This window comes from Drosophila hydei, unplaced genomic scaffold (assembly GCF_003285905.1).
Source record: "Drosophila hydei strain 15085-1641.00,03,60 unplaced genomic scaffold, DhydRS2 tig00000149-arrow-pilon, whole genome shotgun sequence".
Lineage (NCBI taxonomy): Eukaryota > Metazoa > Arthropoda > Insecta > Diptera > Drosophilidae > Drosophila > Drosophila hydei.
Genome location: NW_022045678.1, coordinates 2,655,245 through 2,670,238, shown reverse-complemented (window position 1 = coordinate 2,670,238; position 14,994 = coordinate 2,655,245). Strand labels below are relative to the sequence as shown.

The 14,994-nt window shown below is 33.6% G+C and overlaps 1 protein-coding gene across 1 annotated transcript in view; it reads left to right on the top strand.

Moving 5' to 3' along the window:
• LOC111603936 (ATP-binding cassette sub-family C member Sur) overlaps positions 1-14,994 on the top strand; it is a 74,499-nt gene that overhangs the window by 48,408 nt on the left and 11,097 nt on the right. The window contains exons 16-18 of the mRNA XM_023321765.2: positions 4,069-4,760; positions 8,706-8,863; positions 12,845-13,040. Coding sequence (XP_023177533.2) covers positions 4,069-4,760; positions 8,706-8,863; positions 12,845-13,040 — 1,046 coding nt within the window. The remainder of the gene's footprint in view (positions 1-4,068; positions 4,761-8,705; positions 8,864-12,844; positions 13,041-14,994) is intronic.

Below are 14,994 nucleotides of genomic sequence, written 5' to 3'. Positions count from 1 at the left end.
TTGAACTTAAAGCGATATTAAATTTAATAATTGAGTTTGAGCTTGCTTCCCTTAAAATTTTAGCCCCCGAACTGAAATTTTAATGGCTTTGCAGACATTCAAGCAAAGCCATTAAAATTTCAGTTTGGGGGCTAAAATTTTAAGGGAATTTCGCAGAGAAATTTGATGTCTTACGACTTCACTGTGCAGGCAAATTTGGAATCTAAGCCAATATCCAGTCACAGAATAATGTAAAGTGCAGAAAATATATGTAAAGAGTAATCTGTATTAAAGAGGACATCGGCAGGAAGTCAACTTTTTGAACTGAGTCATTTAAAATGCGATCTCAAGCTCGAAGCACTGCCAGCTAAGCTGAGCTGATCATTTATGAGATATGGCACTCTATATAAAGGCAAGGATATAGCTTTAAACTAAAACTAAAGCAGAGTAATATTTTGGACTGTTTTTGTTTCACAACAATTTCATTTTCTATTGCTCTTATTTGGCCACTTTATTTAGGCTGGCGCTAAATATGCCACTAAATCCAACTTTGAATCTATCAAATGGGGTTAAATATATAAAACCAAGATTGGGTCTACGATATTTATGCTTAGCTTAAATCTCGTCATTTAAATCGAGACATTTGCTTCAGTTTCCGCAGCTGATCACTAAAGATGTTCTTTATAGCAAAAACTCAGTTGGCATTCCGAGCCATAATCCGTTCAATTGTGAGCAAATATGTTTGAAATTAATTAAGTTGAGTTAAATAATTATTTTACGATGGCAAAAACTTTGCGCAACTGTCTTAAGAGTTTCCTTTTTATATCTATAAGCCAAGACAGCTGGATTTTTTAGTTTCTTTACAATTTTCCAGCTTTTTATTTACATTTGAAGCAAGCGAATCGCTTTCTACGCTTGGCTAATTGATATTGAATTTGCCGTAATGCAAAAGGAATAATACCCGCAGCATAAGAAAAGGGGAAAAAACGGGAAGGTAATTGACAATCAATTTGCATATTGGCTAATTAAAATGCGAGTGGCCTGCGTCTAGGGCCATCAATAAGCGTTAAGGAATGTGCAATAGAGTTTGGAGCAACTGCAAATATTGACTGCTGGCGACTTAGCTCAACTCTTTCGGGGCGTTGGCGTTGGTTGCCTGGGCATAAATGAATATTGATTAGAGTGAATTTATATGGCGCGACGGCTGCCGAAAGACTACAAAGAAAATATTGCCATATTTATCACAATATCTGTGTGCATATTTTCGAAACAATTCATCGGCTGTGTGTGTGTGTGTCGGAGAGAAAAACTTAAATCAAGTTTGATTTTTAAAAGTTTTCGACTCCCAGCGGTTACTCAAAGAGACTATGACTCTCTCTCTCTCTCTATCCTTTTATCTTTTCGAGCTCATCTCTGTCTGGGGGCTTGCCAAAAAGAAAAACTTTTGCTTAACTCAATGCATTGATCTATCCACCCACTGTCAATATTTTGGCTGACAACTTGCCGAGTTTGAGCCCGAAGCGCCAAACTTTCAAGTTAATCAGTTGCTCGAGTGTCACAGAGATTGTCGGAATGGAGACTCTTTGCAAGTGCAATGAAAACTATTTTCCCAACTACTCGAAACTGATTCAGCTTTTTGCTATTGATCAAGCAAACACATAGTTAAATTTGAAAACAAACACAGATAAGCTTGCAAATAAATACAGAGCTATTAGATGAAATATATCAGAGATGTTAAATTATTTTTAAAAAATTCCTATGAAAACATTAGGTTTTAAATTTTTTTTATATATATAAATATTTAGTATACACTATATATCATCTCATATTTATCATAAATATATATAACATTATAATGTTTCAGATTTGTTAAGAGCTATAAATTATTTTACTTTTTTTTAGAATATTAATTTAATATACATTTATTTTATTTTAAATTATTTGAAAACATCTTGAAAACTATTTCGATTCTAAAAGGTTTTTACTCTTATTGATTAAATTCAACTGTTCTGCCCGTTACGCATTGCTGATTGCAACATGTGGCACATTGTAAAAGGGCACAAAAAATGGAAAAGAAAAACTGGAAAAGCGCTAAAAAATAATGAAAAGAAAAAATAAAACTTGTTTTTGATTGTTTGCTACGATTGGCATGTGTGTGTGTGTGCGTGCATATAAAATTGAATTTTTATTGGAACAAACATCAGAAAGGAAGCATTGATAGTCAGACAGGTGGAAAAGTACAAAAATCGTGGGGACAGCAGGCGGTGCGGTGTGGGCGTCGGGTGCATGTGGCATGCCAATCGATACAAAAATAACACAAATATTTTATTACTCAGTCACATCGCCGGGCTACATTGTTGCTGTTGTTGTTTGGGCTTTCACGATATTTTGATTAATAATATTTGTAAAAGGTGCAACTGCACAACGACCTTGACACACATCCAATTGTTGAAGCTCTAAATTAACCAAATATACATATGTTTTTTATTTAACTCTTTTATTTACTTATTTTATGAGCAGAGATAGAGCACATGTTTGAGAGCTTTATTGAATGTGTTAAATGGTTTTTATATACAGATGTCTACATATTTATTTTTAAAATATATGTATTTATATATGTATTTGTATATGTATATACTTATCAATATATTTAATTTATTAAGGTTAAAATGTTTTACTTGAATTTTGGCATGATAATTTCCCAATATTGCTGCTAAAATGTAGGTCAAGACACTTGGTTTGCAATTTGAATTGCCCTTTTATGAGTTTTTGACCGAAATCATATTGAATATGAATTTCATAAGGATTTCTATTCTATAAAGCCTGTTTCATTGAAATATAATAATTTTTTAAAATAAAGTTATTATGATCTTAACTTATGTAACTATAAAAAATCACCTTTTATAAAATTTGTTTGCAAATTAATTAATAAATTATAGTTTAACTGGGTTTAAGCAATCTAATGATTTAAGCAATATTATTTTCAACATATAGTCAAATTTAATGAAAAATAAAAAAAAGGAAAAAAATTTCTAATTATTTATAGATTTTTTAAATTTTAATTTAAATTTTAGTCAATGACTTGTTATGACTATTTCCAGTCATACTTTTCATGCAAATACATTCATATATGTTTACATATGTATTCCTTCCTTACATCTTGAGTCGTCCTCAAGGTGCATTTTAAGTTTTCATCTGCTGATATTTTTATATCCTGAAAGTTTGGAAATGGGAATGCAGGGTATAATGGGTTTGTTAAAATATGTGTTACAGGCTGAAGAAGGCGTGGCAGAACCTAGAAAGGAGATATATTTTTGATCAGATTTAGTCATGTCAGGCTATTCATCCGTCATTGAAGCGATGTCGTAAGCCATAAAAGCTAGAGACTTAGAAATTCAATTTTGAATTTCGATTTATGATTCTATTTCGATAACTCATGCTGCTTCCTTATTATCGATCAAAAGCAATAATTTGCCTTCGTTTTTAAGCGTGGCTTGAGTCTCGTAAATGGTGTAGAATTTAGATTTCCCGTGTAGGTTTCTGTGGTGAATACATATATTTGTAAGTTATTGGATTTTGGAAACGTTATCCCCTTACCCCCTAATTGGCATAAAAAACCTATTTCAAATATTAGAAAATGTCAAAAAAATAATTGTTTCTGATCTGCTTCCTTTTACTGCTCGAGAATCTTAATTTAAGGTGCGAATAGCAGAATATATTAATAAACTTATAATTAACTATAATTAGTACGTAATTCAGTATAATTAGTACATAATTCAGATAAATGCTTTGTATATTTATATACATAAAAATATATTCTAATATTTTATATATACATACAGCGATTGTCTAAGCTTTCAGTGTGATTTGGTTAGGGGTATTCATGAGTGCCAATTTACAGACAGTAAACAGCTCAGATATAACCCAATGCAGTCTTTTCCTTTTCAATTTTCATACAACGTTAAAAAAGTAGAACTTTGTAGGCTAGTGTAATTAAAGAATATTCAATTGATTAAAGTCTTGCTCTGGGCACTAACCGAAAACTGTATTTTGGCCACGTGTATTCAACATTATTCCTGCTCTTTGCAGATGTTAAAATCGACTTCAATGCATTGCCAACAAATGGGCGCAGCAATAACAATAACAACAACAACAACAACAATAACAATGATGACAACGAGGAAGGCAATGAGGATGATGGCGATGACGTTGACGTGTCAGACGTGACGTCACTGTCAATGCGGCTAAAGAGAGAAGAGCGTGAAAGGGAACGGGCAAGGGCAGAGGCACAGGCTGTGCATGCAGCAGGTGGAGGTGGAGCTGCAGTTGCAGGGACAGCGACAGCGACAGCGACAGATGTGGAACGCAAATATGGCCAAATATCGAATCATATATATCTGCTATATATGCGCGCCTCCGGTCTGCCCATAATCATTGTCTTTTTTATCACCGCACTAATTTGGCAATGTTTGCGTGTCTATACGGACGTTTGGCTGCAGCACTGGAGCGACCATGTGGACGCCAGGAGCGACGGCCGCATGGACGCGGCCAGCCACGAAGTCACGTACTATTTTCGCATGTATGCAACAATTTCGTGTGTTTGCATTATAATGGCCATGATATCAACACCGGCCGGACAATGGGCCGGCTGCAAAGCCAGCCGTAATTTGCACGATAAACTGTTGCTAACGATTTTGCATAAAACTTTGCATTTTTTCCAAGTGACGCCGCTCGGACGCATTCTGAATCGTTTCAGCAGCGACATGGCGATCATTGATAAGGTAAGATTTGTTATTTATATCAACTACCCTGTGTGGGAGAACGAATTTAAGCGGGTATGCTGGCTATGTGAAGATAGATGCGACAAGTGGTTGAACGAACTTAAAGTTTATTCAAATAAGATCTCTTAATATATAGAATATAATTTTATTACTGATAGCGATTAATGCTGGTTGTAGTTTTTTTTACTTGTGTAGGCATAGCCCATTAGGGCATACTTTAAATGAGTGAAATAGAAAGAGTGCATTGCGATTTATGTAACACTAAGAAACAGCTCAAGAATGAATCAATCTTGGAACCTATAGCAAACTAAAGAAGCTCGAATAAGAATAAATTGAATTTATTTTATATAAACAAAGACTATATTTTATATTGCAGAATATATATATTCTTAATAGTATATATCTCTTTTAATATCTCATCATCATCATTATTGCAGTAGCCTTAAAAATAATTCAGTTTTTGTCTTGATTTTTTACTTTATTGTAATTTTTATTTTATTTATTTTTTATTACAATATAACAATTCAAAAGTGCTCGAAAATTAAAAACAAAATTCAACAATTTTAAGTAATTGTCTTGAGCTCACGAAGACGCAACTTGTTTCATCTTCCTTTATGAAGACCGCAGCAAAACTGACAAAAATAACTCGAATTTGATTGAAAAATCTCTCGTAGATTAAGGGTGTTCCTTAGTTGTGGCTTGAAGCCTTGTTTCGTTGTTGTTGCTCTTCTGAATGACTGAACATCTGATTGACTGAGAGTATTTTCGAGCGCTATTGTAATGTAAATATATTTTTTATTTTAATATTTTTTTGTTGTTGAGGTAAGTGAAAATGCTCTAGGCACCATCAGTTGGTTCGCACGCTGAATTGCATTTGCTATGGCTGTTTTCTCTTTCACGATCTCACACTTTTGAGCCCCTCTTTGTGCTGTTATTGAGCACGGTCTTAAGGATGCCTGCGTCCAGTGACAGACTCTTTTCCAAACAACTTTGTTCTTGCTCATTTGCTTGGAATTATTATGCATTTTATTCACTATAAAACTTGATAATTCATATACATTATTTATATCTTAAAATCTGTTATTTTATCTATATAATATCTATATATAATATGTCATATATAAATGAAATTGAATGTCATAGTTAAATCGGTAAAATCTTAAATTTAATATTTAAAACTTGGACCAAGCAAAGCCGGGTAATACCCGATTGGCATGCTTACATATATGTGTATATATATATCATATACATACTTACATATATCTGCATAATTTTCGGTTAGCTTTTTGTATTGTGCGGCATAAAATATGAGCATATTGCCTGTTGTTTCCGCTCTTGTTGTTGTTGTCGTTGCTGTTACTCTGCTTTAGATTTGAAGCTGATAAGCACGCATTATGCATTGATGTTTTGTACATATAAGAGTGTGTGTGTGTGTGTGCGTAATATATGAGTTTGTTGACGCCATTTTTAGGGTTGCTTTCATTATAGTTTTTCACTTTGTTTATCAAGTTTTGCACACAAATTTACCAAAAACTTGTAGGATTATGTGTGTGTGTGTGTGCCTTTGGCTTGATTAAAATGACATTGATTGATCTTCAACGCAATGGATTTATTTCTATGCTCACCTCTAATGAATTGTTACCTATTCTCTAATTTGTTTTGATTGAAGTTTGTTTATGTCTGAGATGTCCTAGGGTCAAATTCCACATTTATTTCTTTAAGCAATTATAGTTTTTTCACATATTAAAAGCAATTTAAGTGCTTTTTAAGTTGATTAAAAATGAAATTCTCTTAAATTCAATATATTACGAAGAAGTTGAGCTGAATGAACATTTATTAAAGCTTAAATATGGCCAACAGAATTTCGAAAATTTCCAAGAATTAAATCATTCAACATTGAACATATATTGAGCTCTCATTTATTTTTAGAAAACTTGGAACTTATTAGAACTTAGTAGCAGCTTATAAATAAACAGTTTCTTACCAAACTGAAAACATTGAACATTTTTTGGGAATCAGATTTGAAATAAAATTTATTTTAAAATTTGTTTAGGCTAATAATTCTTATAAATAAAAATGTAAGAAATAAATTTTTGAATTTTCCATATGATATATATGTTTTCGAAATATCATCTTTATTTTTTAACGGACTAGATTGTTTATAGTTTCCACAATAATTATTTACAAGTTGCAAGCTGTCACAGAATATTTAAATGTTATTTAAAATTTAAAAAATATATTTTATAATTATTATAAATTATATTTATATTTTTTATATATTATTATAGAGTAGAGCAATTAGAAAAATCTTCTGCAGTGCAACAATAGTTTCCATAATTATTATGAATGTGCATTATATAACTAATTTAATTCAACATTTGGTTTTGACTGTTATAATGTCATTGTGTGTCTGTTTGTGTGTGGGTGTGTGTGTGTGTGTTTGCTGTGTCTGTGCAGACCTCAATCTGCATGCGTTTGTCAAATAAATCTTCAATTATCGTGCACTTTACAAGTGGGCTGGGCACTTTGTGCAATCGCAGCGGCTGGCAAACAAAATTTGATTATGAAACATTGTCGGGGCGTGGCAGGGGCTGGGGAGTGCTGCTGGGGCAGGGGGTTTGTGGGTTTGTGGCTCACATTTGTCAAAACGTGAGCCGGGATACACAATTCATTGGCTGGGGCATGGAGCTTGCAAATTGTAGTCGTTCTCGTTAATTTTAGGACAAACGACCAGCTTTAGAGGCGGCATCGGAGTGGAGGTGAGTGTGGCATGTGGCACACACAAATTTAGTCATTTGTCAATTCGTGTGTTGCAAACGAGCAAAAGTCATTTAAAAACGTTGCCCGAAAAGCCGCACCAGCTACCTGGCAGCCAACTATGTACCTGCTGTCTATGCTGCCATGTTGCATGCCACACGAAGCTTTTCAGCCAGCTACGAGTCATGTATACAATTCTGGTCATACAACTAAGTACAAGTCGTGGGTAATATATTCCAGTACAAGCTACAAATACTTTTCAAAAGCTTAGCTACTTCACATGCAATAGAGAAGCATGAAATATGCTCTCATTTACATCTGTTTAGATGTCGTATCTGTATCAATTTGATCGTCTCTATTTTAATACAAGTGCCTTTTCTGTATCTCGTTTCTTGCCGCCAATCATATATCAGACTGACTATTTCTAGTTGAATTGCATAAGTGCCATCTCGCTTTCACTCAGTAACACCAGGACTACGTTAGACAACAGCTGTTTCTGTTTATCTCTCTCTCTCTCTTGTGAAGAGGATACTAGCCAGAAAAGCCAAGAGCACAGTCTCTCACAAATACTACTGCAGCGGCTCAATTGAGCAATATTAGATTATGTAAAGCGCTCTGTTAAGTTAACAGTGTGACGTCACAGCTGCGCAATTTGAGGGCGCGTTGATCTTTTTATGATAATTGAGCAACTTTAACTTATAAAATGAAGTTAATTTATATTTTTTTTATTATAAGTAAATGTATTTTACTTACTTAATTTATTTGAGTTTTTTATTGCGAAATAATTGCTTAGCCGTAATATTTAAAAGTTCATCATTTGCTTGTTTAATGTTGTTCTAAATAAATTATATGTGATATGCAAGCTTTCATTACTTACAGTTGCTGAATTATATATTTTCATTAGCTGAATTAATTTTTATTATTATTTTTGTTCTTTAAGCTCATAGTAGAGCACAAGAAACTTATGGCGTAACCTTTCGAACAGTACAAACACATTACGAATAGTCTTTAAGGAGCTCTTGTATAAGAAACGGACACTCCAAGGAATCACACAAGCTTGAATTTATTTGTAATCTAATTTGAAAACAAAACAAAATAGTATGCGCAGTAAATCTAAGTAATGGACCTATTATCTTGACCATGAGTGTACACATATGCTTCTCTATACATATATTTTTTCATTTACAGAAAATCGCCGCAACCTGTCAACGCCTGCTGCAGTTCAGCTTGCTCTGCCTTTGTGCCATACTCATAAATGTGAGCATTACGCCCTGGTTTCTGGCCCTCACCCTGCCCATTTGTGGTGCATACTATGCCATCCAGAAGTTCTACAGGTGCTCGGCACGGTAAGTGAAACATATATATATATAGATATAGATATATATATACTCCTCCCTCTTTGCTCCTGTTGCACAATTTCCTTTGTAATGCTGACAAAGCGACTTTCATAATTCTTGTGTTAACTGTAATAAATATGTGCAACTGCCACGCCTCCATTTTGCCATGTTCTTCGAAAGTTAGCCAACTTTTAATATTTTTGTTGCTCTCACTCACATCTACGGCCAGGCTGAATTGTTTAGAAAACTTCGTCAACATTTTGCTGGCCAAAGTATTTGGCCATAGGCATTTAGACTCGAACACACAACTGCAAATTGTCAACATGAAGACAAAAGGTTTTTGCATTTAATACTTTTGCTCCAACTGTTTGATAACCCTTTTCACACACCCTTCCATCGAGGCTATTTGAAAATTCCGATTAAGTTTGCAATTCAATCAATTATGTATTTAAATAGAGATCAAAATGTCGTATAAATATAATAAGTAAGTAAACTTTTCAAACTACGCTTTTTAGTAAGATTTAAGATTTGATAAGATTTTTAGCAAAAAAGCGATTTTTGAGTCATTCCTTAAACAAATGGAATATTTATTATTTTATGTTAAGCCCTAAAGATATCAATATTAATCATTTTTTGGCTTTAAGAGAAAATTCGTTAAATCTTAGCAAACAAAATGAATGTGACACGCTGGAGTAGGCGTGGCATACGTTAAACGTAAAACGCTTGGAATAGCAAGTCTGCGCAAGGTTCAAGATATTTTCCAGTCGGACACTCCCGACTAGAGCACTCTTACATACTATTACTTTAGATCCATGTCTGAAATACCACACGGGAGATTCTTTTTATTGCTTAGAGCGATGTTTAAGGGCTAACGCATAGGTTATCTGATCCATATATATACAAATAAAATATATATAATAATAACAAATAGAAAAATTATATAAATATAATAACAAAATTATATATATATATAACACGTATCAAGTATCAAATAATAAATTCTAGTAATAATATTGCAGTCGCAATAGAATCGACTGCTTAATAATCGTCCACAATAGTTTAATCTGTTAGGACATAAATAGTACATAGTACTCATGGGAGACTTATAGGAGACTAGACTTATATCTTCAAGTTCCAAAAACTGTGACAAATTAAGTTTAGGCTGTAGCAAATCGAACTTATGGTTCTTCTTTATGTTTCTCTCTCTCTCTCTTTCTCCCCTTCTATCTCTCTCTTTTTCCCAATCTATGTTTCTGTCTTGTTCTCTTATTCTATCTTTCTCTAACTCTTTCTCTCTATCCCTCCCTCTTTCTTTTCCTCTCTCTCTCTCTCTCTATATATATATATATCTGTCTCTTCCTCTCCCTTTCTCTCTTTCTCTCTCTCTCTCTCTCTCTCTCTCTCTATCTCTCTATCTATCTATCTCTCTATCTCTCTATCTCTCTATCTCTCTATCTCTCTTTCTCTCTGTGTTTCTCTATCTTTCTCTCAATCTCTCTCTCTATCCCTTCCTCTTTGTCTCACCTTCTATCTCTCTCTTTCTCTCTCTCTTTTTCCCATTCTATATTTCTGTCTCTTTCTCTCACACTCTCTCTCTATCCCTCCCTCTTTATCTCTCTCTCTCTATATCTCTCTCTTCCTTACACTTTCTCTCGCTCTTTATCTCTCTCGCTCTCTCTCTCTCTCTCTCTCTATCTCTCTATCTCTCTATCTCTCTCTGTTTCTCTATATTTCTCTCACTTTCTCTCTCTCTCTATCTCTTCCTCTTTCTCTCTCTCTCTATATCTCTCTTTCTCTACAATTCTCTCTATCATTTTTTTCACCCTCTCTCCACTTGTTGCACAAGATGTAGATAAATCGATTTGGCAAAAGCGACGAATAAATTTGCTTGAGGCTTTTACTTCTTCGTCTGAGGCTGAGTATTCAGGAAATATGTCAGGCTACAGTAATATGTTATCCATTGTGAGTTTATTATGTCCTCGACGAAGGATATATATATAGTATATATGTATATAGTATATATAGTATATATGTATATAGTATATTAGATGGCGTTAATGAGTCGCACGCAATATTTAGTACGCCTTCAGAAACATTTTTAGAGCGAATTGAATTTTGTTTTATTTTTATGATAAGTAGAAATTAGCAATATAATATTTTGTTATAAGCAAATGTATCTATTTTCCTATATTTACTATAGTAGTTTATCAATTGAGGGAGGAGGGAATTGAACTATGTTTGATTTGTAAGTGCCGGGGTAGTTAGATACGTTATCTTATGCAAGCTTATGCCAGCTTTATATTATTAATAGAATTATTATTATTAGAGTATATAAATATTAAGTCAATTGTCTGTTAGATTAGCTATTATTTATATTTAAAAGGTTCAAGTTTAGTTAAATTGCATTAGTTTCGTGCTGTGTTTGAGACTTCTTAAGGATAATATTTGTTTGTGCAGCTTTAATTACCTCTCGTAAGACTATTCCAAGCCGAATGCTTCGCTTATCTATGACCTAATTTCAGCACTGCCTTTCTATGCCTTAAAAGTCGACCTTGCTAATTCACAAATTTTTGCGTAGGGTGTCGAGTATTCGGCATGGCGCCAATCACTTTTCAATCTCTGCTACTGCTTGGCTCTGCCTGGGATATCTTTGTTTTTGTTTAGATAGTGCGAGTGGCTCTATTAGCAGATTTCTATTCAAGCATTTGTGGCTTCTAATTGTCTTTCGAGCATCTTTCGTGCAGATAAAGTTTGCAGTGCCGACAACCGACAACCGACTTGGGGGCGGGGCACAATTGTTGTGGTCCATTAGCTGGTTGGACTACAAAAGAAAGAAGGCAAAAAAATATTCAAATCTAAAAATAAACACAAAAATAAATACATTTTAAAGAGTTTTGTAATTGAAGGAATTTATTTGTCTTTTATATTCTCTTTTTATGAACACTTTGAGCTGGGTTGACATTAGGTCATAATTTGAAATTTACTTTAGTTATTAATATTTAATAAACAATAAAATGAAGCATTTTTTAATGGTTCAACTTTGTTTATAAGAATTAGCATAATCCAAATTTATATAAGGCAAAATATGAGCTTATTGACTACACAATTTGTCTATTGTTATTAATTTGTTAGCCATAAATTCAATTGGTTCTTTAAGTATTTAGAATAAAATATTAATAACGATTTTATTGAGTTCTATATTATTCTTTATAATTATGTAAAAGTAAGTGAATATAATTTATAGGTTTTGTGTGTGTTTAAAAGTTTTAAAAATATATTTTAATGCAGTTTTGTAGGATTTAAAATATATATATCATTTATTATAAACATCGTGAAGATGACCAAATACAAAACAATTCCTAATTTTCCCCAAAGTCTCTTTTGTCCAACGTTTTTGTCTGAATTAACTTTGTAGCAAATCCGAAAAAACTAGATAAATATAAATATAAATAAATTATGTAAAATAAATGTAAATATAAATTAATTTAATTTTATTTAATTTATAAAGTCATATAATTTTTACATAAACTAAATATTAAAATAATATATTATATGATGATATAAATTTAAATGTAATTATTTTATATTTAAATTTAAATTTTATTATATTCTATATCTATCTATTTGTCTATATTCCATTTATTTAAATCAAATATCAATAAGTGAAATATACAAATTATATTATATTATATGTTTATTTAAATTTAAATACAAATTTTTTTAATGTTATATTTACTATAAATGTTATAAACGAAATGTAAGTTTATTTTATTATAAAATAGATTTAAACGTAATTTCTTATTTAAATTATATATATATTATATGAATTAAATATTCAAATTTTATATTATATGATGATTTAAATTTAAATATAATTTAATATATAATTGATATTAGCTATATAAATTTAATATGAATTCTTTTTATTATTATATAAACCAACTGAAATTTAATTCAAAATTGTATTTATTTTTAAATTGTCTATTCAAGCGAGCTGCAGCGCATCGAGAACTCAAGCAGCTCGCCGGTCATTTCGCATCTGGCGGAGACGATTCAGGGTGTGACCACAATACGGGCATACAATCAGCAGGCACGTTTCACCGAGATACTCTTCAAGCGACTCGAGGCGAACACGATTGCGTTTACTATTATGAATACGAGCAACCGCTGGCTGGGCATATCATTGGTAAGTCCTTTGCGTCCCTCACTGCCCCACTGTCCCACTGTCCCAGTGTCCATACAGGCTGGGTCAATATACACATTTGATTCCTGCAAAGTATCCTTGTGTGCATTTCAATTGAATTGGCATTTCAGTTTAGGGAGACGCGTGCCGATGCAAATATCTGATATTTCTCGCTGTTTGCTGGCTCAGGTGAGCTGCCCTCGGGCGGGGTCCGAGGAGTCGCATTGTCAGCAAAGCTGCCTTTGAGTCCGTTTGCTTAGGGTTTAGTTTACAGTCTACAGTTTACAGTTGTTCAAGTGTCTGTTATGGATCTTAAGCATCCATTGACTGTACTCAAATTGTTGCACATTGTGTTGACGCGTGCAATTGCGGCAACTGGAATTATGCATGAGCCGAGGGGAAATGTTTGGCTTTGCTTTATTGGGTATATGCAGAGTGCGGTCAGCTAATATTCACATAGATACACATGCCGATATATTGATTGCATTGTCGTTATGGGAATTAGCTCTGCGCTGACTGACGCCTTGGGCCAACCCACCAAGCACTGCATAACTTGCATAATTCAGGTGCAAACTTGCGAGTGTGCCATGATTAAACAATTCAATTTCTGGCTTTGGGTTATTTGGGACATATGCAAAGTGCTCTTGCGACAGCCTGGCAAAGCATATTATGAACTTGGCATTAACCATTGATATACTGGAAAGTCTCTTTGTTTTCACATGCTCCAATTGAATGTATAATAGGATTGCATTTGCTCATAAAACATGTTTACCTTGCAAACAAATAGCACAGAAAGAATTTTGACTTGAAGATTTCCTTTTGATAATATGGCACTAATCACTCTTCATAAATATATATTTATATCGGATTTGCATTGACCTGATGGGCGGAAGACTAAAACACCTATTGGCCATTGCGAACTCACGGTTCTGCATGGCAAATAAAGTCAGAGACTGTTTGAGGCAGCATGTGCAACAGCTTTGAAGTTACGTTCGAGGATTATTCACACACAGACACATATGTATATATAAATATATTTATATATACATATATATATATATAGAAAAACATAGAGAGAGAGAGAGACGAAGAGCGCGTGCGGCCGCCAGATTCAATCGACCCATCTGCCGCCTTCGCCCACAAAAGCTGGCAGCAAAAACTTTTCAATTGTGGTTTGGCAGCTACCCCGTAAAACTTTCATTAAGATGAAAGAGAGTAAAAAGTTTGTCCAGTGCCAGGCGGGCAAACGAGTTGACGGATCCGTTTAGAAAGATATAAAAAGAGCAACTACGAGCTTTGCAATCGGGCGCCACGAACTGTTTGATACTCGTTAGCCAAGTCGACTTCGAGGTGGTCTGGCTGAAAGACTTTTATTGTTTGACTGGCAAATTTGTATTGTTTATAGTTTGTTGTAAGCTGACTCCAACTGTGAGCCCAATCATTCACGTGGGTTCAATTTGGATTATTATTTATTTATTTAAAAGCTGCGAACGTATCATTAAGTTACAAAGATGCTGCACACTTGAAAGCAATACTGGGACAGAGAAAGCAGGAAAAGGAATTAAAGTAGACAGATATGCTTATGAGTGCATTGAGAGTAATTTAACGCTGCAACTCAAAGAAGAAGCTATACTGAAGAGAGCTGATTCTGAGAGTTAGCTGCTGCGCCGAGCTTAGGCTTTCTCCATAATGAAGGAACTCAGAAACTATGAATATTGTAGAGTTGGTTGCTTAGACGTGGAAGTTATAGTCAGTTTCTGTTTAGAGGGTTCTTGAAAGTCTATGAATGTGATAGAGCTGCTGTTTATATACATCATTTGAAATATATGTTTATAATATTAATTACTTTGGAGTTTAATCAGTTGCAGACTTTAGACTAATGAATCTGAGGTATGCGAGATGTAGTTGGGCATCGCCTGACTTTGCCGTTGAAAGGCTCTGGGTAGCCTGATCATGC